This window comes from Sorghum bicolor, chromosome 5 (assembly GCF_000003195.3).
Source record: "Sorghum bicolor cultivar BTx623 chromosome 5, Sorghum_bicolor_NCBIv3, whole genome shotgun sequence".
Taxonomy (NCBI): domain Eukaryota; kingdom Viridiplantae; phylum Streptophyta; class Magnoliopsida; order Poales; family Poaceae; genus Sorghum; species Sorghum bicolor.
Genome location: NC_012874.2, coordinates 55,897,234 through 55,924,191, shown reverse-complemented (window position 1 = coordinate 55,924,191; position 26,958 = coordinate 55,897,234). Strand labels below are relative to the sequence as shown.

The 26,958-nt window shown below is 41.3% G+C and overlaps 1 protein-coding gene across 1 annotated transcript; it reads left to right on the top strand.

The window, feature by feature from the left end:
* On the top strand, positions 12,214 to 18,674 carry LOC8083127. Its single transcript, XM_002450773.2, has 2 exons — positions 12,214 to 12,873; positions 17,551 to 18,674. Exons 1-2 carry the CDS (start codon positions 12,298 to 12,300, stop codon positions 18,223 to 18,225), a joined length of 1,251 nt encoding a protein of 416 aa, XP_002450818.2. The 5' UTR covers positions 12,214 to 12,297; the 3' UTR covers positions 18,226 to 18,674.

The window sequence follows — 26,958 nt, the reverse complement described above, 5'->3', positions numbered from 1 at the left end:
CAAAGGCTAGATACAAATGAATCATCTCTAAAAGATATACATAATAAAATGGATTTTCTATTAACTGCCTTTGATGAGCAAAACACTCTTAATAAAAGGGTAGAGCTTAAATTAATAAAGCTAGCTGCTGCACTGCCTGTTGCTACTAACATTGAGCAGGTAAAGAATATAACTACTAGAGGAGGCAAAGCCACCAGAGATCCCCCATACCCAAAAGAGAAACAAAGAACATCAGCACCAGTGCAACCAGCAGTAATAGAAGAAGAAAGCCCAGTTGAAGCAGAAGATCTGCTACAACCACCAAGAACTGGAGAAATGATGAAAGATTTTTACGACACCAACTATTTGCTATTTCCCAGAAGAAACAGAGGACTGCAGTCGGATGAGCAGTTTGGTAAGTTTGTAGAGGTCATTCAGAAATTATATGTCAACATACCTCTGCTGGACGCCATACAGGTACCTACATATGCGAAGTACATCAGAGATATTCTTAACAAGAAGAGACCACTGCCCACCACTGAGGTTATCAAGCTGACAGAAGAATGTAGTGCGGCCATCCTCAACAAACCACCAAGGAAGAAGAAGGATCCAGGATGCCCCACTATTGATTGCTCGATCGGAAACCAACACTTCAACAATGCACTTTGTGATCTCGGAGCAAGTGTCAGTGTGATGCCAGTATCAGTCTACAAAAAGCTTGAGCATACGACCCTAGAACCAACATCAATGTGCCTGCAACTAGCAGATCAATCAGTTCGACACCCGTTGGGCATCGCTGAAAACATTCCAGTCAAGATAAGAGATTTCCTAGTGCCAGTAGACTTTGTAGTACTGGACATGAGTCCTGACCCAAAAGTGTCCATCATCCTTGGAAGACCATTTCTGAGCACTGCCAATGCCCACATTGATGTCGGGAAGGGAGAAATCAAGTTCAACATAAACGGACAAGAAGAACACTTCACATTCAAACCCAGACCAGAGAGAGACTCTACACTGAAGGAAGTTCATGAAGAACCACTGGAGACACCATCTCCGGAGGAAGGTAATTCAGAAGATTAAAAGATTTGGAGGTCCAGCTTGGGGGACCTAAAAATCCCAAACCCTCACCGGGAGGTAAATCAGTATTTATCCGCATTATTAATTTTCTCATATTTACATTCTTGCATAATTAATTCTTGCATTAGTCATAGCATTATTATAATAATCAAAAGCCCCATATAAATAATATTCATGGTGTGTAACAATCCATATTTATTAAATATTGTGGAGGCACAAAAATATTTTCCATTATCTTTTCAATTAAGTTTTAATTATCATAGATTTTTCTGCATTATATTTAATTATAGTAACCTTCTAGAAGCATGACCCATACTCCTTGGGTCCCACTTACACCACCCATGATCCATTATTTTGCGTGAGAATTAAGCAGAGAAAGGAGTGGAGAAAGGGCAGCCAGGATGGGCCCCACAAGTGGGCGCCCGCCCACCTACCAAGGGCGCCCGCCCTGCCCCCTCTTCCTCCTATAAATAGCCACCTTTTGCCTCCATCTTCTTCACACAAGCACTCCAGAAAACCACACAAGTTTCAGTTTCCAGAGAAGGAGCTCTTGTAGTGAAGTAAGAGGAGAATAGAGAGAAAGAGAAGAGTGGAAAAGAAGTTGATAGTTTTTGAGTAAGAGAGTAAGCTTCACCTAGTAAGTAGTGATCCCGCTGTCCAAGTGGAAGTAAAAGTTGTTTAGGGGAGGCTCTGCCAAAATAGAAACTTGAACGACTAACCCCTGGACTACTCACATTCCGGACAGCTAACCACTAACATTTTCTCTCACATTTTCCACTAGTTGTGTTTTTGCCAACTTTTGTTTACAGGATGTTTAAGAAGGTGAAGAATGCAGGGAAGGCTCTCAAGAACATTGGTACAAGGAGTTTATCCCGACACTCCTCACACCCATCAGAGATGAGCGTCGACCCGACACCCACACAAGCTCCGTCATCTTCATCCGGTCAGCAAGTCAAGGTCCTTCTCAAGATAGGAGACCTAGGACTAAAGACCCGAAGAGAGAAAGAAGTATATCAGCAACTGAAGAACAAAGATTTTATTCACACCCCTACTCTTGATCCAATCTTACTACAAGAAACAGGTATGGACACTGAATTTGACTTAATTTTCCAGATGATAGGTTGGACAAATTTTTGGAATATAACTGAGCTGGGTTCTCGTCTTCTCACCCTCGAATTTCTTTGCACTTTACAATACTATAAGGGGGGAATTGTTTTTCGGATGTTCAAACAGGAGATTATGTTGTCTTGGAGAGAGCTGAGCGACCATCTTGGTTTCTCTTCAAGATGCATCTTGAACATTGACTCCGACTTACCCAATTTTGAGAGACACCAGTTCTGGAGAGAAATATCTAGAGATAATTTTTGTAGTCAAGCCCGAACTAGTGACATGGAACACCCCACTCTTAGGATGTTTCACAAATGGCTTGGGTACAATCTTTTCTATCGTGATGATATTAGGAAAGTAAGAGTAGGAGATCTGCAACTTTTATATGCTGCTATTAATAAAGTACCCACTTCACCTGTTACACTTTTAGTTTCTCATTGGCTTAGTGTACCTAGTCTTCAGGGACCAGTAGGATGTACTTCACTTATCACTCGTCTAGCCTCTAATCTTCATTTACTAGAAAACTCGTCATTGGACTTTATAGATGAGTTAAGAATTTATCATGGCTATGACACATTTAGACAGGCTCGGATGTTAAAGAAAGAGGGGAACATAATGTATATGTTATATGATGATAAAGGCAAGATTCGGTTACCTAACCCGAACCTTGGCCTCTACGTTGTTCAAAATTTTTTGATTGAGATTGCAGCAACACCGGTGAATCAGAGAGCTCCACAGCGAGTGGCATCTGAAAGGATGACCACCCATCGAGAACGGACCTGGTGTTGACGGTCCTTAATGCTCATATTTAACCATCAATTAATCATGGAAAAGGATCTAAATGCAACCAACACCTAGACTTAGGGTTTTATCTGACAGAATTCCACAAGTTTTGGTGTTTGTCTATTTCTGCAGGGGGTTATCAGGAAATACGGAAGAAAGGCCCACACGTCGGGTTTACATAGAGATATTAACGTGTCGCGCAATTTTCTATCATCTAGAAGACTCCAGAAGCCACGGGAACAAAGCGGAAGACGAGAGGCCTCAGGGACAGGGCGCCCGCCCTAGTCCTGAGGGCGCCCGCCCACCTGTTCTGCCCAATCAGGGTACAACTCGGGGATCATGCTCCACCGACCTAATACTTCAAGGAAAACCACACGATCAATGTCGGTTTGATCCGACGGCCCAGATTCACTTGAAGGGACTATAAAACTAGACCCCCCCTGGCCCCTAGAGATCATACCTCTTCTACAGAATCAAAGTTAGGGTTTCAATTCTTCATCCAAGTAGAGAGGATCCCTCTAGTTCTTCTAGTTCTACCTCTAGTTCATCTAGATCTAGTTCTAGTTCATCTAGTTCTAGTTCTAGTTCCTCTAGTTCTAGTTCTAGTTAGTTCTAGTTGTAATCTAGAAAATAGGGAGAGAGAAGAGGAGAGCGGAGGAGGAGCCGGATCTGTCGGATCTTCCTCAACATTGTACTTTTGCAGCAACTGGTTCGTTCTTCATCGTTCTCCAGGTTCTTCAATTCATGACTCCTGAGTTCTCTAATTACTTTTATTTACATTCAAGTTATTTATTGGATTCTCGCTTGCATCAAGTGCTCTAATCTTTGAAACATTAGAGTAGTAATTAATAGATTAGACGTGGTGTTTAGTCTTGCAATTACCTGGAATTGCACCCAATCCTACGGATTGTTGTGGTAGCCTTAGGGTAGTGACAGCCCTAACGGTCGACGTATTCCACCTCGTTCGGATCGGTGTTTGTAGGACCGTAGTCTGAGCTTCCTAGCCCCCTTCTCATCTCTTTCTATGGTTAGTGTTCTGATGTCCCGAAATAGATAATCTTGAAGTAATTCTTGATTCTTAGATCAACTAGAGAACTCTCAGGAAACTTCCTCTCTTCCCACCAAAAATAGTTATATAGTTATCCTTGGGCGATCTTGGATCTTAATTAGTACACTCACGTTCTCTGGGGAAAATCGATACTCTGGAATACTCCCGGGTGAAAGCTACATCGGTATCCGTGCGCTTGCGGATTTTCCTGTTTGCGTTTAAAATACCCAACACCTGGTATGGAGCTGATCCCGGACCAGAAGAAGCAGCGCACCTGCATTATAGCGACTACAACCCCCGAGTCCTTCGAGACCCAAGGGTTCGACATGCGCAACCACACGAGCCTACACAGGAGACATGGCCGGAGAGCCAAGACCACCAGTGGACAAACCCGCCTTTTCATACGGGCAGGTACTCCACTGATCCATATAGAGCTTCAGGATCCAGACCTCCACCCCAATTTGATGCAGGACGATACTCCGACGCCTCCTACGCTTTCACGAATGACTACTATCAAGAGGCCGGTGCTTTCTTCACCCGCACCGACAACACTCTCCTCGACATCCAGAACACGCAAGCAGAACATGGACGACTCCTAGAAGAGCAACAAAAATGGAACCAGGACCATGCCGCTGCATTAGAAGAGCTGAGACAAGATACAACAACAATGAACGACAACATCACAACCATGATGCGGTTCCGGAATATCGGGTAAGACCGACATCAACATCCAGCTTGGGGGAGTTCCTCCCTAATTTATCAAGTAAGTTTTTATTTGCTCTTCTTATTTATTCTTTTTTATTTTAGTATTTTATCTTAAAGAGAAAAAACTTAGAAAACCCAATAAATATTTTCTTGCTTTAATTTACTGCATTTTATAAACATGAAAACAAAATAAAAAGAGTGTGTAGATAAGTGTGCTTTATGTATCTGCTAAGTTTAATCTCTAGAAAAATAAAAAAGACCAAAAAATGCATGATGGAAATGATGAACAGTTGCTCTGTTTGCTTACTTTCAAGTACCTAGCTTTTATATTAGAGTTCTTCCAGGAATTATTAAAACTAAAATTACTATCTTTGGGAAGCATAAAACTAAAAGTCTAGGTAAGAGAATGACATAATATAAAGTTTGAGCTGCTATTTATCTTATTCCTACTACACTAAGTTCTGGAGATTTATTTTGGAAACTTGCAAATCACATGATGAGTTCCTAGGATAACAAAATTCCTACCACAGCCATACTTGCTATAACATCTTTTACTACACTTACATTGAGTTTGATCGAGCTGTGTAGACCCTTAGGAGCTTTTCATGTGGTTAAAATAAGATATTCACTTGCACACATCTACCACACCATCCACCACCATTTATTAAAATTGCTAAAAATATTATCACTCACTGTCCCAAGTATTGTTATTCTCTCTCTCTCTAAAAAGATTCAATGTAGAAGAGGCATGGGTTATGCAAAAATATGCGAGGAAATAAAAAGGGGCAAGTGCCCGGAACCTCGAAAAAGAAAGAAAAAGAGTGAGACAAGAGGTAAAAATGGACAAGTGTCCGAAGTAGAATTAGGGGTACAAAGATGCCCACTTGAGCGGAAAAAATGGACAAGTGTCCGACAGTAGAATTAGGGGTATCTACTACCCACCTGAAAAAAAAGAGAAAAGAAAAGAAAAAGATAGCCCTTGTTCTCCCAAAGCAAAGATCAAAGAAGAGGAGAGATAGCAATATGAGGAGCAATGAGAACTAAGTTTTATTATCACTTATACATTTTTATCATCACTATCATTTACTAAACCACACATGCACATCTTGATTTAATTATATGCTGAGTTCCTTTGGATCCATGGCTCGATTAGACAACATATGTATGAGCTGTTTTTCACTCCTATGAGCTCCACTTAAATATTCCATTAGCTATAGGTAAGTGATATTTTGGTAAGGATCCACAAATACCACATATAGAGAGACTTGAGAGAATCATTGCTGGAAACTCTGAGTTTTATTTTGAAAACTTATGAAAAACTCTGGAACAAAGGTGAAGTATAGACAGGAGGAATAGTGCTTGACTTAATTATTTTGTCTTTCAATTACTTAAGATTTAAGTGTAGGTTCTAAACTCCATAACACTTCACTCTAATCTGGAAGAATTTTTATAAAAGCATGTGTGCCTGTCAGGAAAGAAAACATCAAAGCAACTCCTGATCCGTCTGAGTTTAGCTGTTTGCTCAGGGACGAGCAAAGTGTAAGCTTGGGGGAGTTTGTTGACGGTCCTTAAGTACTAAAATTAATAATCAAATAAACATGAAAAAGGATCAATATGAAACAAACATCTAGAATTAGGGTTTTATCTGACAGAATTCCGCGAGCTTTGGTGTTTATCTATTTCTGCAGGGAGTTATCAGAGAATATGGAGAGAAGGCCCACATGTGATGTTTACAACGAGATAATTACGTGCCGCGCAATTTTCCTCAATCTAGAAGAGTCCAGAAGCCACGGGAACGAACGAGAACACGATCGGGCTCGGGGGCAGGGCGCCCGCCCACCCCCCTTGGGCGCCCGCCCTGGCCAGGAGTTGGATCAGGACTCTGCTTCGGGACTAAACTCCACCGACCTAAAGGATCAATCTAAACCATACAATCAATGTCGGTTTGATCTGACAGCCCAAATTCACTTGAAAAGACTATATAACCAAGGCCTCTCCACCCCTGGAGGAGAGAGGAGAAGAGAAGAAATCATTATTCAGAGGTAGCCATCAAAGTTAGGGTTTAGAGCTTCTCTCCCACAGAGAATTAGAATTAGCTACTCCCTAATCCTTCAAGTTTAGAGATTTGATTAGATAGCAATTAGAGAAGTAGAGCACTACGCTCTAGATTCGGATCTTCGGTAATAAAGATTGGTATTATTCATATCTTTCTTTAATTCTTTGTTCTAATTGCATTATGTCTCTAATTATTATGTTCTTAGTTTGCTCTAGTTCTATATTTGATATAGTTATGATTGATAATGAGTTTATGTATAAGTTTGCAAAGCGCTTAGCTCTTGCCGTGAGGGAGTTAGGTGATAGATCACATGTGAGCGTGGTGCTTAGATGTTATTTATCTGCAAATGTATCCTATTGGCCGGGTTGTGTGGTAGTTCGCGATAGTGACAGCTTCGTTGATTCTTATATAGTCCACCATCCGTTGATAGGACAGGCAGAACCGGTATTGTGGAGTAAGTCTTGCGATGCTCTGATTTACTTTATCAATGTTCCTTATACATGAATGAAGAGTCTTTTATGCTATATATGATCTTGTAGATAACTAGAGTAGATTATGACTTAGTAGATAGTAGATAACTTAGAATCCATTCTCTAGCTAATCCGACATCACCTACATATATGAGAAGTAGTCTATTTTCTAATCGCTGTGTTATTTATCCCTTGAACTTATACTTCATTATCATTATCTTTATGGTTTACCCCCTGCTAAAGTAAGTGACTGTGTGACGAGTTTCTCATTAGTAATCATGTCTTGCAAGTTTATCTCTAGTCTATGCCTTGATAGATTTTGTCCTTATTTTAATTTCATCTCTTTTGTTCTCTTAAGCAAAATTATAAATAACAATACCTAGAATACTTATCCTAGTGAAATGCTACAATGAGGTGTTTTATCTGTGCGCTTGCAGATAGAATAGATTATTTTCTAGAGAGCCTTTACATTTATAAATACCTTTGTACACTCTGGCACCATGCTGGGGATGACAACCTAGTATCTAAGTGGTGTTAGCTAGTGTCAACACACCCACGTAAGGGCCTTGCTCCCCCTTGGTCCGCGCAAGGACCAAGTGCTCTCTACGGGCTGATTCTTCAATACTCCATCGCGGTGAATCACCCACAACTGCTCACAAGCTTGACACGAGCCACCCAGAAGAACACCGGGTGATCTTCGTGCCTCCAATCACCACCAAACCGTCTAGGTGATGGCGATCACCAAGAGTAACAAGCAAAGAACTCTCACTTGACCCAAACAAGGCTAAAGAGAGTGGTGGATGCACACTTAAACTGTTGATTCTCACTAGAGAAGGATCTCTCAAGAAATCACTCAAATCTCAATCATCTCTAGGCTATTGCTTCTCCCTTGCACCACAGTGTGTTTCTCAGTTGAACAAATGGATAAAAGAGAGCTATCTTGGATGAGGTGGAGAAGTATAAATACCCCCCCATCAAGTCCAAGAGCCGGCCACTCTTTCTCAGCAGATTTCATATGCACCGGACGCTCTTTATGTTGCACCGGACGCTCTCCGAAAAGAGTCCGGTGCCACTCCAACGACTAGTTGTACTTTGAAAACCTACTTACACCGGACGCACGCAAGCATCCGATGTCCTCATCTTGGACACGTCCGGTGAGGAAACTAGTTTTACATCCTCTCTGGGTAAGGGAACAGACGCACATCGTAGCGTCCGGTGCATGTGTCCAGTGCCTAACCCTAGACACATGGCACACTGGCTCAACTCCTATATACACCGGACACGCCAACAGTCACACTGCAGCGTCTGGTGCCAGCGTCCGTTGTCTCTACTCAATCAAGACTTCGTCGAATCGCAAACTTTCCAAAACAAAGTTTGATCCTCTCGATCTAAGGACTTTTCTCAGCTGCCTAGTGCTAGATTTATTAAGTGTGCACCAAACCTAAATCTAAAGCCTTGTATAGGTCAAGCTACCCGTTCGTTGCCCCCTTAATAGTATGGTTAAAGGAAAAAACAAAGTCCTAAACTACTCTAAGCACCCTTCAACACCAAATGACACTTAGACCTAGTCTAGTCTTGACGATGTCCAACAATCCTTTGAAGATCGAAATGATTTTCACCATCAAGTAGGTGTTGACGGTCCTTAAGTATCAAATATAATCATCAAATAAATAAAGAAAAGGATCCAAATGCAACCAACACCCAGACTTAGGGTTTTATCTGACAGAATTCCACGAGTTTTGGTGTTAGTCTATTTCTGCAGGGGGTTATCAGGAAATATGGAGGAAAGGTCCACATGTCGGGTTTACATAGAGATATTAACGTGCCGCGCAATTTTCTATCATCTAGAAGACTCCAAAAGCCACGAGAACGAACGGGAAGTCGAGCGGGCTCGGGGACAGGGCGCCCTCCCCCCTTGGGCGCCCGCCCAGGTGTTTCAACCAATCACGTTCAACCTCGCAGATTATGCTCCACCGACCTAAAGGATCAAGGAAAACAGTACGATTAATGTCGGTTTGATCCGACGACCTAGATTCACTTGAGGGGACTATATAAGCAGGCCCTCTAGCCCCTGGAGGAGACACCCCTTGATCCCTATTCATTATTCATAGACAGAGCAAAAGCTAGGGTTTGAGATGAGAGCTCTCCTCTCATCTCTAAACTAGAGTAGATCTAGATAGTAGCGAGATGGAGAGCGAGGGAGGATTGGAGGAGAGGCTGGCCTGTCGGTTCTTCCTCTGGTTGTACTTCGCCATGATCAAGCTCTAATCAAACTTGCTCATGGGATGACTCTGGTAATCTACTTCTATTTCGTTATGCAATTACTATCCATGTATGTTCTGGTTCACAACTCTTTTGTGTACTTTAATCTATAGGACGCTATAGGTGAGAGTTGTAGTATAGGTGTAAGCGTGGTGCCTAGACCTAGATTACTTGTGCATATCACCTGTCTAGCCGGATCGTGTGGTAGGCCGCGTATGTGACAGCTACGTTGGTCCCCTGTAGTCCACCTCCTGTTAGCAGGACTGGTAGGGTTTATCGGCCTATGGATAAGCATCCTTTGTGGTGTATTCTTATCACGTGGTTTGTCCCAGACATAGACATACCCCTTTGAAGTAGAGAAAACATAGTTATCCTCTCTATTCTCCTACCATCACTCATATACTAGATTGCTCTACTCTCTATTCCCATATTATCACCCATTGTTATCTTACCTTTAATATTGTTCTTATTCAATTCTACCACCTTTCCTATTTACACCTACCTATCTATCTAGGTTAAGTTAGAGCATAGATCAGTTCCCCCGTTTCCCTGTGGATACGATAAAACCTTTAACCGGGTAAAAGCTACAACGGTATCCGTGCACTTGCGGATTTATCCGTGTGCGTATAAATACCATAGTACACTCTAGTGCCGTGCTGGGGATGACAACCTAGTATTCAAGTGGTGTTAGCAAGTATCAACAGTAGGCACAAACATACTAGTCCATCGATCACCATTACCATGACCTAACTTGAATGATTGCCGCCGCAAAACTCACGTTAGTCATAGTAATCAACATTGTCATTAATCACCGAAACTCACTAGGGGCCTAGATGCTTTCATTGTTGATGGAATAGCTTTGGGATGCAGGAGTCTTCAGGGTGCGGTTCTTAAACGAGAATTTTTCTTTCTTGTCCTTATGGATAGGACAATCTTGACATGTTCCGCATAGATGATGGCTTTGGTTGTGCACAAGAATGGTCTGCCTAAAATGATGGGTGCGTTCTCATCTACTCCTATTTCTATGATCACGAAGTCAACTGGGACATATGATTGTCCCACTCTGATGATAGCTTCTTCTAGTACTCTCTCAGGGTAGAAAATGGACTGATCTGCAAGCTGCAAACATATATTTATGTATAACAAGGGATCACCTAATATTTTCTTATAAATTACCTTGGACATGATGTTGACGCTTGCATTGAAATCGCAGATAGCCTCTGGGAAGTTATGACATTCTATAGAGATAGAAATGTCAGGTCTTCCATGGTCTCCTATCTTCTCTGGTAGAGAGTGGTCAATCCACTATACATTTGTAGGCTCAATATGATCTTCGATTGTATTGTAAATATCAACAAGGTTAGTGGTTTCTAAATCTTCCGGCTGGCCTAGAATCTTATCTTTTTCAAACAGAGGGACAACAACAGCTAAATGAGCTAACTGTGATTCTAACATTTTATTAAAGTTGTGCTGATTCTTAATAGCAGAGCTAAGGTATCCATTCTAGTATTAATATTTTCTAAAGCTTTATCATTGGAGACTACCTTTCTAGACATTTGATCTAACAATTTTGATTGACTAGCAACTAAATATCTTAAAGGTAGAAAATTGTAATTATTGTAATTATTACCTTTGGTGTTACCTTGGTAATTACCTTGTCGAGGTTGTTGATTTCATCCTTAGGTTGGCTGGTTCCATCCTTGACTTTGCCGAGGATGATAGTAGGTATTATTGTTAATGTAATTCACATCATCTTGTAGTGTAGGGCAGTTGATAGCTGAATGTCCGTAATCTCCACATTCTTCATATGTCATGTGGGAATCATTAATGTGTATGACTTCCTTCTTCTCTATGTCCAGCTTTTTCATGATGAGGTCTAGCTTGGCAGTGACCATATCAGTTTCCTTGAGATGATGGATTCCTTCTTCTCTCTTACGAGGTTGAACACATTCTTCATTACAGCTTGAATTTGAGGCCATCTTTTCAACAAATGCTTTAGCTTCCGAAAGCTTAAGTGACAGAAAAGCTCCTCCAGCTGCAGCATCTACAGACTCACGGGTGCTAGAGATAAGCTCGTGGTAGAAGGTCCGCAATAACAGCCACTCCTCTATCCCATCGTGATGAGGACAATCTTCAATGTAATCTTGAAATTTTTCCCATGCTTCAGTGAATGATTTATCATGTTGTTGTTGAAAACTTAAAATTTTTCCACGCAGAGCATTTGTCTTGCAAAAGAACTTTGCCAGGAAAGCAGTTGAACATTGGTTCCATGTGATGTTCTTATCTCTCTAGGTAGAAGAAAATTTAGGCTTTGTTCAGTTGGTAAAAAAATTTGGTTTCGAGTACTGTAGCACTTTTGTTTGTATTTGATAAATATTATCTAATTATAAACTAACTGTGCTTAAAAAATTCGTCTCGTAAATTACATGCAAACAATATAATTAGTTTTTATTTTTGTCTATATTTAGTGCTCTACGTATATGCCGTAAGATTCGATGTGACAAAGAATCTTGAAAATTTTTAAGTATTTTTAGAAACTGAACAAGGCCTTATACCCATTTTTCGTCAAGAAATTTGGGCCAGCATTTTGACTTTTGAATACGGCTTCGCCACATCAGCAAACAGCTATACAATCAGACACAGAGGAAAAAGATGCCAGCGTGGCTGCACGAATCTCCGCGCTCGCTCTCCACGGACCACACCAAACCAAACCACTACCACCGCAACATCACTCACTCCTTCCTCTGCAGCGCCAGCCCCAGTCTCGCGTTCCCACCGCCCCGGTGTCAGATCTCGCCGCCGCGCCCGCGATGGGCTCAGCCCACTCCTCCCACTCGTCCGTCTCCACCGCCGGCGGCGACGACGACGAGGACGACGAGGAGCCGTCCGCGGCGGCCGTCTCCTCCGCGGGCGCACGCGCACCGGCGCCGGCGCCGGCGCCGGTCCGCGTGCCCCCGTCGTCCGCGTCCGCGTCCAAGGTGCTGGAGCAGGAGCCCGAGGTACTGCCGTGCCTCGCCGCGGACTCGCCGCTGTCGCCGCAGCCCTCGGCGGCGGGCACCCCGCGCCTCCTCGCGGGGCCCGGCATCAAGGTCTGGGACCCCTGCCACGTCCTCCTGCCCCCGCCGCCGCCGTCCCCGTCCCCGCACCCGGGCAGGCAGGCCGACGCCGCGGCCGTCGAGGTCGTGCTGGTCAGCCACGGCGAGTGCGCCGCCGCGATGCGCCCGGACCTCGTCGGCGGCCGGTGGCCGGCCGCGGCGCTCACGGCGCGCGGGGAGCGCCAGGGGCGCGCGCTCGCCGTGTTCCTGCGCTCCCGCGGCGCCAGGCTCGCCGCTGCCTACGCGTCCCCGCTTGACCGCGCGCGCGCCACCGCCGCCCTCGTCTGTCGGGTGAGCAGTTCTTCGCAGCTCCTGCTGCTGGGTTACGTTGCTGCGTCTGCACTTTTGTCTTGGAATGCGCCTGAATTAGACCTCACAGCTTTTATGTCATATAAACTCACAACTCACTTATGTCAGAAAATGAAAACAGTGCTTGTTATTTCGGCATCTGCATTGTACTTTACATCATAAATCATAAACTCTCGTGTCAGCTTGGAATTCTCCGTGTTGTGCTAAAACTATGATCTTTTGAAGAAAGGGTGATATCTTGCGATGTGAACATTAGTTCAAAGAAGTAGCCTTTGTTGTATCTTCTGTTTGTTTGATGTACATCTCTTAGATCTTGCCATTAAAATAGGTGACAAAAGGTGCTCTTTGCTGTATGCTGGCTAGGCTGGTGGGTAAACATGGTATATTCTCATTGTGTCCGATTCTCGGTAGGTTTAGCTGCAGATCATCATTAGTTTTTCATTCATCCAATCTTTAACATGGGGCCATGGGCAGCCATTCCCCTGTTATTTCAGGAATGCCTAGGCCTTTGGTCTTCATGGTATGGAATGTTGTCCTTTATGGTTGCACAAATTGTCTTAGGCACTGATAAATGTACAAAAACTTTTTTATGTTCTCTGATTGCAAATCACAACTAGTTGATATAGGTACTTCTGTGATTCTTGGGTGAGAAAGCAGTTTCTTATCTCCCATGTCAGTTTTCTTCCCATTTTATTTGATTATTTCACACATTGGGCAAGAGACTGTCATTCATTTATCTTTTGAAATAATTTTTGTTATGTCATTACCTTTAATTGATATATAACAGTTGTTCGTAATATTGAAAGCCTGCCACTTAGTCAATGATGAAGCTGTGTTTTGTCATGTAATTTTTTTCCATGAGAAGATCAAATCTCTTGCTGAGAGTCTTCCGGATCTTACACCAAATTTTGATGAATCTGAGGCAGTTATTTTCTTTCTTTCTTTCTTTTTTACATTGTTCGTAAGATTGAAGTATTTTATGGTTCCTTCGGTGTTTTCTTTACCTTTTGAGCTTCTGAATAGTGCACTATACACTTCAGCAAGACAAAATCAAATATTACTACACTGTACACTTATCTCATCACATAACAGTTTCACATATGTGACCATTGATAGGTATAGAAAACATAGATAGGAAAAAACTGAAGGGACCAGGACGAGTCTCTTATTTTTGTTTTGCTGGAATTTGTCTGAAGGGACTGGTTGTGGTAATATAAGGGTGCGTCTTTAGTGAATGTGGCAAAAATGTTGACAAATGGTTAAGTTTCATCCAAAAGCATACTTCGAGGATTTGGAAAAAAACTTGGCATATCAATAGACCATAGTCACTCATAGATGTACTTTGTTGTAAAAGCTGAGATTACAACTCGTTCTAGATTAGTTCATACGAAAATGAATAATTTGGGTGCCAAAATTTTCATTTTCATATGAATTAATCTATAATGAGTTTGAATCTCAATTTTTGTGACAAAGTACATCATAACATGAACTACGAATGCACCAAGTTTTAGATTTTGTTGAATTTCAAAGTATACTTTTGGATGGATCTTCAACATTTCCAATATTTGTGCCATTTTCACCAGAGATGCACCCACAGATAGGGGGTGTTTGGGACTGCTCTGCTTCATGTTTTGCAGCTCCGCTCTACGTTTTTCAGCCAAACGGTTTCAGCTCCATGCACTCAGTTCAAGAAAAAAAAGGTGGAGTTGTGAGAGCACCTAAAGAGGTACTCCACAAACTCCAGTTTTTTGTGGAGCTGCTCCATGGTGGAGTTTGTGGAGCAGTCCCAAACACCCCCATAGTATGCACCACATGATACTGGCATGAACAGACAAGCTTTTGTATCCAATGCATCGTAACCTGAAATGGATGGCTGTTGAGACAGCTTTTGAGCATTTCTTGCTGCCTTTCTGTAATTTAATGGTAGTTAATTTACAACTGGGAAAAAATATCTCAATGCTTTCTGCTGAACAGTATCTCCTAGGAATGATAACAGTAACATGAGTGCCTGTAAGTGTTAAATTATTAATGCTGTTTCCTGTACCCTAGGAATAACAGGAATGTCTTTAGCAAAAGAATGAAATAACGACATGGAATAAAGCTACGATTTATATTGCATTCGGAAATAATGATGTGGAAATGCTCTGCATGCAAAGATTCAATGCTTTTATGTGATTTTAGTGGGTTTGGTACTAAGGCAGGTTAGGGGTGTTCTAACCTTGTTACTGTCCTCCTGGTCACTATTTAATCCTTTAGTGGCATCTGTTCTGTTTTGTTAAACCGGTGCCAGGTGTGTTGTTGTGTGTAAGCGTTGTGTTGGATGTGTGAGTTCCATTTGCATTTGCCTTTTTTCTCTACTTAAGTGAAGTGACACACAACTCTTCTCCATATCCGAGAAAGAAACAGTAGATTTGGTAAAAAGCGCTAGTGGTGAGAGTGAGATACGAGAGTATAGATTTAGCAGCAAATCTAAAGTTGGACATAGCTGAGCTGATGTGTCTAGCAGCCATGCTACACTGCTACTGCATATGGTGTTTTTCTTCTTGGAGAGTGCACATCTTATGCATTCCTGTTTATATCCATTTGAGACCATTACACTTGTTTACGGTGTCAACCTTGGAACTGTTACGCTTGTTTATTGTGTCAGCCTTGGAAACTATGTCCTTATTAGGCGATAATTGCTCTTTTTGCAGTAGAACAAAATTTTATTGAAGATGTTCCTTGGTGATCTTGAGAAAAGTCATGCATTATGCATTTATAATATGATTCATTTTTCTTAAGACAAATACTTGTTCCTTAAACTGTGTTCCCTTATTTCAGATGGCTACTGCTGCATGGTTTAGCTCTGCAAGCCATTCTACTGAAAATATCACCAAGATTTCTAGCCTCTGTTGGTACCTATCTATTGCAGATTACGTTCCATAAGTTGCCTTAGTTTCTGATAATCAGTGGAAACTAAATCAACTGAGACTTTGCTACTTGCCTATTTCTGCGATGATATATATTTTTTGGAAACTTCTGCTACGTAGCTATTTCTACATAGTTATTTCTAACCATAGCCTAGCTTTGTAGACCTAACAATACCTTATACGATTGTACCATAAAATGGTTATTCCTCAAATGCAGACATGCGGAAGTTGTCTATCGGATTTGGTTATAGATGGCTACAAATGGGCGGCATGAGGCGCATGCCCTGTTGAGGTGTGCCATGCTTGGGCTTGACCTTTGCCTGTAGTGCCAACGAGCATGGTCCGTTTACTGGCTGGCCTGTTAAGTGGTCGCTTCATGAAAACCCTAACTACCGTATCACCCCTCCTGTTCCCCCACCCTGTCTGCCACTGTGCTCGGCTGCTCGCATTCTGGCACCGTTACCCTTCTCTCTGGGCTCTGGCCATCCCCTCCCTTCTCAGCACTGCTCTCTTTCACTCCTGGCCACTGCTCCCCACCTCTTCTGGCTACCGCTCCCCTCTTCTTCTGGCCGCGCGCTCCCCTCCCTCTCCTCCAGACCTCCCCCCTCCTGTGAACAGCTGGATGGTGCGGGGTCGTTGCGGAATCAGATGGCGGCGTGCGGTGGTCTGTGAGATCCAAGATGGCTGTGATTTGTGTATATGTGGTGTATGGATGATGAATTTTGTGTGACTGGATCGGATTTGTGCTGTTGTGTATGTGTGGATGATGGATCTGTGACTTTGGATTTGGCTTGAACTTTTTGGTGTCATTGAGTTCTTGGATTCTTTGATCTCTTGGGTTGGTGCAGGCACACTGGCTCACCAGGCTGATGTGCCGGCACATGTATGGTTAAGTCTCTGTTGTACCATGCCTAGGCTGGCCGATGAGCCCATTGGTGAGCACGGCATGGCACACTAGCTAACGATGTCTATCGTGTCTGTGCCTAACTGTGTCTTTCCTAATCATGCTTGTGCCATGCTGTGCCACCTGTTTAGCCATCAATAGATTTGATGATGTGTTTTTTTTAAAACATTAGATGCTGGAAATGTTAGTTTCTTTATTTAAGGATCATAACATATTTTCAGACTTGACTCTGACTTGGTATGCTATGTGCTAAATCTGTTCCTTATTTCATGGTAAAACCAATCCATTACATTTTTTAACTGTCCATTTTTCGTTACCTGGGATATTTTAATGATATTTTGTATGCATGTTGGCTTCTCTCTTAGTTGTCAATGATTGCCCTTTTTCTCTGTATTAGCCAAGAACTGTTTCTAAGGCCGTGTTTAGTTTGTCGACGAAAAATTTTCGCGACACTGTAGCACTTTCGTTTGTTTGTGGTAATTATTGTCCAACCATAGACTAACTAGGCTCAAAAGATTCGTCTCATCAATTTCGACCAAACTGTGTAATTAGTTTTTATTTTCATCTATATTTAATATTCCATGCATATGTTTAAAGATTCGATGTGACGGGGAATCTTGAAAAATTTTGGGTTTTGGGGTGGAAGTAAACAAGGCCTAAGTCTGAACCCCAAAGCTTTGATTTTTGTGTAAGCAATTTCTAGCATCTAGATGTAAAGTACAAATAACTATTTTTGGCAACATTCATTCTTTCTATAGCTTCTTACATGGCACATGTGTATCTATACAATTTACTTTTCGTTTAAACTGCATTGCAGTTTGTAATATATGACATGTTATCCTGCAGGAACTCGATTTCCCAGAGGAGCAGATCCAACTGTCAGATGCTTTGACTGAAATGAGTCAAGGTCAGTGGGAGGGCTGCCCAAAATCCGAGATTTATACTCCAGAAATGGTCAATCTGATGGAAAGCACGCAACCTGATTTCTCTGCACCGTCCGGGGAGTCACTCAGACAGGTACAGTTTCGGATGATGGAATTCCTCAACCGGACAGTCCTAAGACTACCAGAAAAGGTGGCAATGGGGGACACACTGTCACAACAAAATGAGTTGAAGGGGTTCTCTCGGCAGAGCTCCAGTAATTCTGTCCAAGATGGTCCTCCTTGGGATTTGCTTTACAGGCTCAACCGGCACAGCCTCCAACGAAAGAAATCTGGGAAAAGCCGACTCCAGTTTGTCACTTCAGGGGACAATGAAGCTGAAGATGATTTCTCCCCTAAAGAAGTAAACCAGAGGCATCTCCTTCATGAAGGAAGTCTTGGGGGCTCAGCGGCCTCCATTGCTATTTTCAGCCACGTGACCCCTATTCGGTGCCTCATTGCAGGCCTGCTAGACTGCAATCCTATAATGTCCAAGAGAATATGTATAGACGATTCTTCTGTTACTGTTCTTGAGCATTCGCTGAAAACAGGATGGCAAATAAAAAGGCTGAATGATACTGCACATCTCAGGCTTCTCTAGCTGATCAGTGTATCATGCATTGTAAAGAAATTATCTGATACCATTCTCCAAATCAGATGCTGAAGCCACTAGCTGCATACGTGTACTATGCGGCCATCAGAAGTGTGGTCTCATCACTGTATTTCATTGTATCTATCGAATGTCTCTAAGCCAGGTAGAAGGGTTGGCCTGTGATGGTGTTGTGTAGTATTTGTTGCTATTTTTATATCTAAATTATTTCTCAAATCAAATGTAATCCAGCAGAATCTAGATATTTTTTCTTGGTGGGTAGTTAGTGGGGCACATATTGGCGCACCATTCTTTTTGGCTGAATATTTAGCAAGTTTGTATGCTTCAGGGGTATGCAGAATGAACTAATGAAGTAATGCAAATTTGCTGTGTAACTGCCAATGGCACAAATTGTTTGTATTTTGCACTAAGATGTTGCACAAAAAGTTCGATTGCAATCCTGTGGCGAGCCCGTCTGACATTATAAGTTTCGTGTAGTACATTAGGCTGTTTTGTTGCATCATTATTTTGATTTAGGTTGCTTTTGTTCTGATCCGGTCACCTAGTGAGCAGCAACTAGAGATCAGTTACTGGTATTAGACATAAAAGGAGGACATTTTCATTTTCAAAAAAAAGGAATTTTGTTAACAAGTATAGAAACTATTTTAGTTCAGAGACGCCAAAAAGAAAATGTAATAGTTTTCACTCTAACATTGTCGTCCGCCACACCAAGGTGGAAAGCACTCCGGAAGAGACGGAGTCATCGACCATTTCTGGATCTCGATGATCCTACCACATTCACTTCCTCGAGATCAGCAATGAGAAGAAAAGCTGTTTTACCATTTTTCAACTTCGTGGTAAGTCGCAGCGAGTTGCTAGCGGAGTAACAACTTTACTAGAAATTTAATATCAACTGACGCACAAAAAAAACCCGGCAACCTGTGCTGCAATAGGTACCACTAAATTCTTGGTGATTAAAATAAAAAAATTGGTGTAGATAAAGATCACGTGGTGTCTGATTCCATTTTTAAGGCCTATTAGCAACAATGAAAGGTTTAATATCACACTATTATAGAATAAAATTTAGATTATACTAGAGAGTGCGCGTGCAGGGAATCTAATTTTCGGCTAGACAGTTCAATTTCGAAAAGAAATTACTTTGGTCGCCAAGAAAGGAAAAAAAGATCTAGGGTTTGCCCCGACTCTGATGCAGGCCACCGTCCCACCGCAGTGGTGGCTGCCCTCTTCCCCTTCCCCCACCGCCACCATCTTCTCTAGCTCCGGCGAGCCTCTCTCGCCCCAACCTGGCCCATCCGCCCTTGCTGCCGCCAGCTCCCCTAAGTCACCCATGGACCATCCCCCACCGCCTGGGCTACCTGCCAGCCATTCTATGCCCACCGAAGTTGGGAAAGATAGGAATGAGCTCGCCGAAATCCTAGAAAAGCAGATTCAGAAGGAGAGAGGAGAAGAAGGAGAAGAGGCCTACCTGCCGCTAGATCCAGCGGATCTGCCGCCGCTGCCGCATCCGCCATGGCCACACGCAAAGGAGGCTGTGGGGCGCGTGTGTATATATATATATATATATATATATATATATATATATATATATATATATATATATATATATATATAGGAGAGAGAGAGAGAGAGAAGAGAGAGAGCGCCATGGAGAGGAAAGGCTAAAGATGAGTGTAGTGTGCAGGTGGGTGTGCCGGTGTCCCTCTAGAGGATCCTTGTTTTTATTTTAGTATTTCCAATAAAATTTTAGCAATAGAGAAAAATCGGCTTCTATGGATAGAAATTGTAACTGCATTTACTCAAGTGTATAAAAAAAGAAGGCGCGTCTGTTCTATATGGGTGATTGACTTTAGGACCACCAAAAAAAAATTTCCCCCAAGAAGAAATAGGATTTGTCTATTTGTCAGCACTGAAGGATCACTTGATTTTGCTCTGATCTCCTTCTGATAGATCACTGTTCATCTTCCTCCTCCCAACGTGTCATAGATGTCCAGCACCCGCTGCCCCACTACGGCGAGCTCATATCACGCCTGCGGCAGCCTCCTCCTCCTTCTCCCCCTTCCTCCACCACCATGGCCATGGCCCCCATCTCGACTTGTCCCGGACGGCTCCACCATCACCGAAACCCTAACGTCGTCCTCCCACGATCTCCACCATCTGGTCGGCCTGCCTCCCCGAGCCCCTCTCTAAGAGTACCGGACCTAGAGAGGAAAAGGGGGAGAGGCCAGATTTAGAGAAGAGAAAATTTGAGTGATGGATTGCTCCAAATCACTCAAGTGAGCTATAGCTTTATTGAAGAAATACGTCACTAAATTACTCTATTTACGACTTTTTTCTAGGAGTTGGTTGTCGGGGACCACATCTTCGCCCTACCCTAGGCCCGTAACTTCGCGTCCCATGGCCGAGACCAGAATGTGAATAACCCATCATCTTGTTTCTCTCAATAGGCCGTTAGGACATAAATAGAGAATTCTTGCGAAGGTTTCTAGTGTGGGCAAAGGTGATCTTCCAAAAAGGACGACCGACGACTAAAGAGGGCTCCCACACAAAGGTCATCCCTATGCAGAGGTACCTGGTGCTCGAAGGTGTATCTGAGGGTGCACCATAGGGCATAGGGGGCAGGTCGCCATGAGCTCTGGTGGTGCTAAAGCCAGTCTCAATGGTATTTCATTAGAGTTTTATAGACATTAAATATGTTGATGTGATACTGTATTAATAAAGAGAGAGGTGATAAGAGTTTTATGGGAGTAGAGAGAATTTCATGGGGATGAAACTCTTCTATACTGTTTTCAAAATATGGATGCCTTAGAAACTGGGTCATGAAACCCCCACTAAGAATGGCCTAAGGACCTTCGTAGGGGCCTAACGGCTCACCATATGCCGGGTAGAGTATGCCTAGGAGCGAGTGTTCGCTTGTCTGAAAAGCCATGGCTTAAAGTACTGTTCGTTGATTTATTGTGAGAGAGAAACACTGCTGGTAGAAAAAAATATAACTTATAAGACAAGCGAATGGATATTGTAATTTGGTATATAACGGTTGCGCTCTCCAATAAATACAAACCTGTAACGGTTGATGGATGGTGAATATTGGTATACAACGGTTGATCCCTCCAATAAATACAAACCTGTAACGGCTGATGGATGGTGAATATTGACATCACACCCCAATTTTCAAACTAGGATAACACATCCAAACAAATTCGAGGATCACTTGTGGACTTTGTTCTTAAAAATGTTCGAGGATCACTTGTGGACTTTGTTCTTCTTTTTAATTTTCACAGATGGCTTCAATTTCTAACAGAGGTGAATGACAAGAAAATATCCAGGACCTGATGAAGAGCACTCGTAAATGCGAACTACGTGAGTCTTAAGCTGACTTAGGGCATGTACAACGGGTCTTCTAGGCTCGTCTCTTCGCTGTTGTTTTTGCAGAAAACACCCTGTTGTGGTTTGGAGACGGAGGCCGCGTCGTCTCACGAGACGACAGGAGTGGCCCATGCTCCGAGGCGGAGGAGGCGGTTCCAGCAGCGTTGTACGGCTCGTCTCTCCGACTCAACGACGGCCGGATCCTATGCGTGCATGGTTGTGGTTTGGAGACCACCGCTCTCTCCTCCTTTGCTGCCTCGACATCCTATCCGCACCACCCATCGAGCATCGCCATCCTCAACTCCACCGTGGATCTTGGCGGTGGCGGCAGCACGACCGGTATGGCAGGGGGAGAAGGCAGTAGCAGCAACTGACTTTGAGCTGTGACTGGAGGCCTTTGACTCAGGGAGCAAGATCAAGGCATATCCAAGGAGGAGGCTGAGGTGATTGTCGATCGGATCTACAGATGTTGGTGGCATGTTCTGAAGTTCACAAAATATGTTCTGAAGTTACCATATATGTTGCCATATGTTCTGAAGTTCAGAAAAATAGCATCCCTGATGTGTTACATGTACTGTTATGTGTAGAGGACGTCATTCTTCTAGAGTTAGCTACCTAATGAGTTATCGGCTGCCATTCTTAGCTTATCTGTCAAACTAAATGTGTGAACCTTGAGTTTGTTAGCTAAATCTGTTTTAGATAAGTTTGGTTAGGATCTCCTAGAGTCCAGTCGAGTTAGGAGATCGGGCATTCCTGAAGGCGTGCTTGGGGACGACTCAATCGAGTTGGAGTCTGTCCGCGTCAGGATACAACTGCTGCACGTGGTGTGCGTCGCGTGAACGGCGTCGCACACGGATGTAACTTGGCGCGGGGTATAAGCGGAGTCTGTTCCGTGATCTCCATTATAAATAAGGAATATACATGTTCTAAAACGCTGCAACGTTGGGCAGCACAAAAATATCTTGTTTGCTTTCATTGTGATTTTCCAATCTGCTAAACGCCGAACTCGTGGTCACCACGCCGGCTTGCCGCCGTCGTGGACATAGACATATTCATATCGATCCTAGAATATTGTCTGTTGAACCTAGAATATTGTCTCTACTTAATAAAAGAAAATATTTTATCTTTATAAGATAAATATTCATTAATAAAATTTTATCTAAATATATCCATGTGGGATCTTGTTTTGAAGGATTTATTATAAGAAATTTAATGGTACAATTGGAATTTAATTTATATCTCTAGTTTAGGAGTTATGACTTTTTTAATTCGCTAAAACAATTTTGCATGCATAGGTGAGTGAGGCTTAGGTTGATGGGATAGTAGTAAAAAAGAACATCAAAGGAATGAGAGTTGTGCACGGGTCCTCTATATAATTTTTAGTTGTAGAGATAAATATTCATTAATAAAACTTTATCTAAATATATCCATGTGTGATCTTGTTTTGAAGGATTTATTATAAGAAATTTAATGGTACAATTGGAATTTAATTTATATCTCTAGTTTAGGAGTTATGACTTTTTTAATTCGCTAAAACAATTTTGCATGCATAGGTGAGTGAGGCTTAGGTTGATGGGATAGTAGTAAAAAAGAACATCAAAGGAATGAGAGTTGTGCACGGGTCCTCTATATAATTTTTAGTTGTAGAGATAAATATTCATTAATAAAACTTTATCTAAATATATCCATGTGTGATCTTGTTTTGAAGGATTTGTTATAAGAAATTTAATGATGCAATCGAAATTTAATTTATATCTTCGGTTTTAGAGTTATGACTTTTTTTAATTCACTAAAATAATTTTGCATGCATGGGTGAGTGGGGCCTGAGTTGATGGGATAGCCTATTATGGCACAGTAAAAGAGACGGGAGTTTTGGCTTCACCATAGATATGGTAGATAGGTCCTTTCTATAATTTTGGGTGTCACATCGGATGTGTCGAAAGGATGTCGGGAGGAGTTTTTAGAAATTAATAAAAAAACAAATTACATAGCTCGTCTGGAAACTACAAGACAAATCTATTAAGTATAATTAATCTATCATTAGCACATGTGGGTTACTGTAGCACTTAAGGCTAATCATGGACTAATTAGGCTTAAAAGATTCGTCTCACGATTTTTAACCAAACTGTGTAATTAGTTTATTTTTTATCTACATTTAATGTTCCATGCATGTGTCCAAAGATTTGATGGGATGAATGAAAATTTTTTGGATGGAAAACTAAACAGGGCCTTAGTTTTAGAGATATAGTTAGATTATTCAGATTAGTGGATGCAGAGGAGGCCTGTATTTTTTTTCTCTCCCAGTTTTCCAATCTTTTCCACTGTTGCCGCTGGAGAATTAGAGATTTTAACATCACGATGGTGCTGACGTTCCGTCGAACCACGGCCTTGGAAACTTGGTTTGGTGGGGTATACAAATGAAACGTCATGGGGAAGACAAACTCAAGAAAGTACTTCAGCCTCTTGACAAGTACTTGCTCCATTCCAACTTATAAATCACTTTGATTTTTTTATATCTATTTTACTAAGTATTTAAATATAATATATATCTAGATATATAGTAAAATGATAATACAAAAAAGTCAAAATAATAATTTATAATTTGGAAGAAAGGAAGTAGTACACACCATGCCCGATTTACCAGGAATGAAGGCAACAACAGTGGAATAGCGTGCGTACCATTTTATTTGTGGATATAAACACCATACATAGATATTCATTCTACTCTAGGGGATACAACATGCAGTGCACATATGTGAGTGGTTAGGTCAGCACCGAATATATGCAATACGAGTCCGGATAGGTTCGAGTATATAAGCAGTTATTTATTTATTAATAACTTATTATGCAAGTATACTTAATTAAAGGGGTTAAAGTTTAACAGATATAATATTTTTATTTATTTGACAATTAGTATCTAATAATAAACTAATTAGATTTTTAAAAATTCTCTCGCAAATTATTCTCTGCCTAGCCCATCCAGTTCCCTGACTCTCAGCACACTTTCCGACCATACCCATCCAGTACTACTCGTGCCTCTCCCAGGCCCATGACCAGGCCCATGACCGCCTGCTTCATAATCCCCTCCGCCACATCATCAATCAGCTGTGCCCAGTGTCCCTCTTGCTAAAGAGTCAGGGAGTAAAGACTGCTAAGGCCTTATTTAAGTCTCTTTTTAGTTCGAAAAGTTTTTGGATTTTAATATTTTTATTTATATTTGATAATTATTGTCCAACTATAAACTAACTAGGCTCAAAAGATTTGTTTCATAAATTATTTTTTATTTTCATCTATATTTAGTACTCAATGCGTGTGCCGTAAGATTTAATATGATGAAGAATTATTCCAAAATCCAAAAACTTTTTAAGATTCTTCATCACATCAAATCTTGCACATAAATATAGATAAAAAAGTAACTAATTTCATAGTTTACTTGTAATTTGTGAGGAATCTATTAAGCCTAGTTAGTCCATGATTAGATAATAATTGCCTCATACAAATAAAAGTGCTATAGTAGGTCAGAAACTTTTTGCATGGGAACTAAACAAGAAACAAGGCCTAATGCATGCAAGGGATGGATAAGCTGGTACAATGGAGGAGTTGGCTGGGGTGGTATTTAATTATTTATAAGTAGACAAGGCTTCTCAGGCCGTCCAATCAATGGAGTAAACTTGTGCACATCCATAACAACCAACGGTACCGGTATATGTACCGTTCGTAATTGACGCTACTAGCCAGCGAAGTTGCATCCGCAAGCTCTCTTTCCCTTTCTCTCTTCGGCGATTTAAGTATAAGTATTTAACTCAACGACTTTGACACGCGTAATTTCCTTGAATTGAGGTTCCTAGAGCATCTCCAACGCTCTTTCCTTAGTTCACTCTTTTAATCCTTATTTGGAGAGTCATTCTCATAAAAAAGTTTTCATATATCTTAACACCGTTCAAGAGCTCTATATGAGGCAAAGCTCTAGCTCTAGGAAATATATGGATTTCCTAGTACCGGTCACTCGTAACTCTAGGAAATCCTGAATCTGGAGTTGTAGGCACGTAATGTGTATTTACGTGACTTATTTATTTTTATTTTAGATTAAATGTAAATATTTAAACCACTCTAATTTAGTATACAAATTACAAATCCAGCATCACATCATAGAGCTAGAGCTGAGACACACTTGGGAAGTTGGGAGTAGGGATGAAAATGGTACAAATATTTTCCGACCGTATTCGTCACCGAATTTGTTTAGAGGAGTTTAGGTCTGTCCGTATCCGAGTCCGAATATTCAACATCCGATACCATATCCGTATCCGAATACTTAAATCGTATATTTATGATATCGACATCCAATTATATCTTATCCGACAGGATTGATATTATCCGTATTCGAATCCGAATTCGACCAAAAATATAAAACCAAATGTGGTATAGATGATATCCGTCCGTATCTGATCCGTTTTCATCCCTACTTGGGAGAATAATATTAGCTCAGCTCTCTATTTTTAGGTAGTGAGAAATCAGAAATAGCGATGATGTTAGTATTTCAAGATCTAATTAGAAAGCTGTTGGAGGACCTCAAAATTCCTTATGACCATGTAACAGATACATTTATTTTATTCACTTTATTAAATATTGTAATGTATTTTTGAGACCCTAAATGAAATCAAATGAAAAAAGTTTGAACTGGAAAGTGTGAGACCTCTTCGAGTACTACAACTTTTGTTTATTTTTTTAAAAAAATCAAAAAAATATTAAGAATCATTAATTCAAAAATAGAATTTCTAGCTAGATCCAAAATGATTCAAATTAAAAGGTTGTTGTATACTATGAAGTTGCATAATTTCAAGTAATAAAATAGTTTATGTCACTTCTCCATCTGAGGTACACTGAAAATAAAAAAAATCAAAATCTAAAATTTTAAATAGAATTTCTAGGCACTACATGAATCCAAATAAAAAATAGTCAACTATACAGTTGGAGATGCCTTCAAGTACTATAATTAACTTTGGTCTAGATTGCTTCCCCATCTGAATTGATTTGAAAAAATATTGACATTCTTCAAATTATGTTAAAATATTTTTTGGGGCCTTAAATTATTTCAAATGTAAAATTCGTTGAGTACACAAAGCTTTAGATCCCTTCGAGTAGTACAAGTTTGATATAAAAATAGTATTCATTCGACTTGATTGTCAAAAAGTAGCAATTTTATTTTGGTCCACCTATTTTTAGAGGAGAGCCAAATTGTGAGCCACCTCTGAAAAAAATATATACTAAATATATAACATTAGAGGTATATATACCAAATATATAATATTTATTGCAAAGAAGTACATGGAAAGTCAAGCCACATGATGATCACAACTGAGT

Excerpts from the sequence above, each read along its gene's own strand:
- LOC8083127 (XM_002450773.2), top strand. The coding sequence starts at position 12,298 with ATGGGCTCAGCCCACTCCTCCCACTCGTCCGTCTCCACCGCCGGCGGC. Across the intron at positions 12,874-17,550 it reads CCGCCGCCCTCGTCTGTCGG|GAACTCGATTTCCCAGAGGA; the intron begins GTGAGCAGTTCT and ends GTTATCCTGCAG.